The sequence below is a fragment of the Puntigrus tetrazona genome, chromosome 16 (assembly GCF_018831695.1).
Source record: "Puntigrus tetrazona isolate hp1 chromosome 16, ASM1883169v1, whole genome shotgun sequence".
NCBI classification, from domain to species: Eukaryota; Metazoa; Chordata; class Actinopteri; order Cypriniformes; family Cyprinidae; genus Puntigrus; species Puntigrus tetrazona.
The window spans coordinates 27,222,945-27,225,444 of record NC_056714.1 but is presented as its reverse complement, the minus strand read 5'-3'; the positions used below and the strand labels follow the sequence as shown (position 1 = coordinate 27,225,444).

The following is a 2,500-nucleotide window of genomic DNA, read 5'->3' as shown; positions in this document are numbered from 1 at the left end:
TCATCTGTGCAGCTCATGACCAGAAGGCGAAAGCATTTCCTCGTGCGCTCCACCAATCACAGATTCTCTAGAGCTCTGTGTCTCCATCTTAATCTCCTCCGGTCCTGACTCCTGATCACACAACTTACTCAGTTGAGTTTACATGCATCGTATATGAAACCTGTTTTCTTGAGCGTTTGTCAGTTTAATGACGGCAGTGATTGCAGACATGATATTGAAATGGTATTGAAAGCAAGACGTTATGTTTTATTATGGTATGACAATAGTAATTATGACCTGTGTCACTTTTACAGCATATCAGTAATGTTCTATTTCTTCTGTTTTTAAATGTGGAAAAAATGTGTATGTGTGTGTATATATATATATATTTATTTATTTATGTATTTTATATATATATATATTCATTTATTTATTATGTATATTTATTAATTTAATATATATATATATATATATATTCATTTATTTATTATGTGTATTTATTAATTTATATATATATATATATATATATATATATATATATATATATATATATATATATAGGGCTGCATTTTAATTGCAGTTTTTAAATATTTAAAATATTAAATCTAAAAATAAGTAAGGTTTGTTTGTAGGCTTGTAGAAATTTAAATATGACTATTATTATTATTATTATTATTATTAATATATTAAAACACCAAATATAATAATTATTATTATGCTTACAATTTACTGCAAAAAAATTATGTAAACAATAATAATAGCAATAACGATAATAAAACATTTTATTTTGCAGACAATGTTAACATAATCAGTAGAAAGATCTAAAAGCTTTCTTTATAAAATATAATATTGCAATAAAAATCTGCAGTGACCACATTTTATATATATGAAATTATATATATTGCATTCATTTCATATATATGCTCCGTTATTTGAACGCAATAAATAATGTCATTATTTCACAAGTAACGTAATAATTTATTGAATTATATAATACATTTATGAACCTGTGATTGAAATACTTTAGAAACGAGAAACGCCTGACATTCGTTGTTGTGTATAACTCGGGTCGTCCGTTTGCGTCGCTCCGTGTTTCTCGGTCGCTCTTTGTTTTGGCGAGAAAGATAAGTCTGTTATCATCGACTGGCTCCGTGCCGCGAGCGCCAGAGATAGAGGCGACGTCGCACGGCACAACGGACCACAGAGCTGAATGACATTATTGAGAGCGATCCAGAAAGGTTTGTTTCTCCGTTGAAAGAGCAGTAAAACACAATGCTCTCAAACGGGGACATCTTCAAGTGGGTTTTAAGGGTCTCTTGTACATTGACTGTACTCGAGGAGTTCACTCCGGCCCACAGAGCTCCGTTGTGCGAGCGCGGAGACGGACGCCAGCTTTTTAGCGCTTGGCTTGGCGGCGCGAGACTCGGTAAGCGGCGGACTCTGGCTTTCCCGCGGGGCTGATGCGGTTGCCGCAGTGCATTATGGGAGCTTCTGGGAGGTGAGCGTGGTCTGATGGCGTGTTTTGCCGCTTGTAAATAGCGTCTGGTGTTGACATCAGCACGTTTTAGGGGGTTTTTTGGTGACCGAGCGCCGCCCACTCAGACAGGAAGAGACCGGATGACGCGCGGAGCGACCAATCACGTGCTTTTCAGCGATTAAGATGTTTTGATTTCAATAAGACCGTTTTGTATTTTGACTTTATTTTTTATATATTTTTTCTTTATATATTTTTTATATTTTATATATATATATATATTTTATATATTTATTTTTTTATTTTTTTCTTATATACTCTTTTATATATTTCTTAAAAAGTTGTCTCCTATTCCGTTTAATTTGTATTTTGACTTTATTTTTTTCTTTATATATTTTTATATTTGATTTATATATATATATATATATATATATATATATATATATATATATATATATTATATTTTATATATATATATATATATATATATTATATTTTATATATTTATATATATATATATTATATTTTATATATATATATATATATTATATTTTATATTTTATATATTTTATATTTTATATATTTTATATTTTATATATATATATATATATATATATATATATATATATATATATATTTATATTTTTTTCTTATATACTCTTTTATGTATTTCTTAAAAAGTTGTCTCCTATTCCGTTTAATTTTTAACTTTTAATTTTTATCTCTTATTTACAATGCCTGCACTTTTTCTTCTTTAAAAAAGTATTTTCTGAGCCTTTGCGTCTAATTGTGGACGGTACATGTCATGTTTTTTCTCGTCTTTGAAGCAAGCTTTGTGCATGAAATCAGTGCAACAATATGCAACCTCATGATTTTATATTGAACCCAGAAATCTTTATATGCATTAATTGCTGCCTTGTTCTTTTCTTCAGCATCTAATGCTCACATTCACCACAAAACTGCTGATTTGGTTTCAGCTGCGTCAAGAAAAACCAAGAGCGCCTGAGAGCGAGCGACGCTGACGTGGGATCAGAGCTGGGGAGGGCC

At 30.4% G+C, this 2,500-nt stretch overlaps 1 protein-coding gene across 4 annotated transcripts in view; it reads left to right on the top strand.

The window, feature by feature from the left end:
• Positions 1-2,500, top strand: part of LOC122361070 (tubulin polymerization-promoting protein) — a 14,479-nt gene that overhangs the window by 3,124 nt on the left and 8,855 nt on the right. Inside the window, exons 1-2 of one of the 4 annotated variants that reach the window (XM_043262029.1) lie at positions 78-131; positions 2,431-2,500. The exon at positions 2,431-2,500 is cut by the window's right edge and continues 11 nt beyond it. Coding sequence is in view for 1 of the 4 variants with exons in the window: in XM_043262026.1 (XP_043117961.1) it covers positions 1,461-1,477; positions 2,431-2,500 (87 nt within the window). In the remaining 3 variants the exon portion in view is untranslated. Of the gene's footprint in view, positions 1-77; positions 132-1,445; positions 1,478-2,385 lie in introns of those variants that run through there. The other 3 variants (XM_043262026.1, XM_043262027.1, XM_043262028.1) reach the window with 3 other exon arrangements.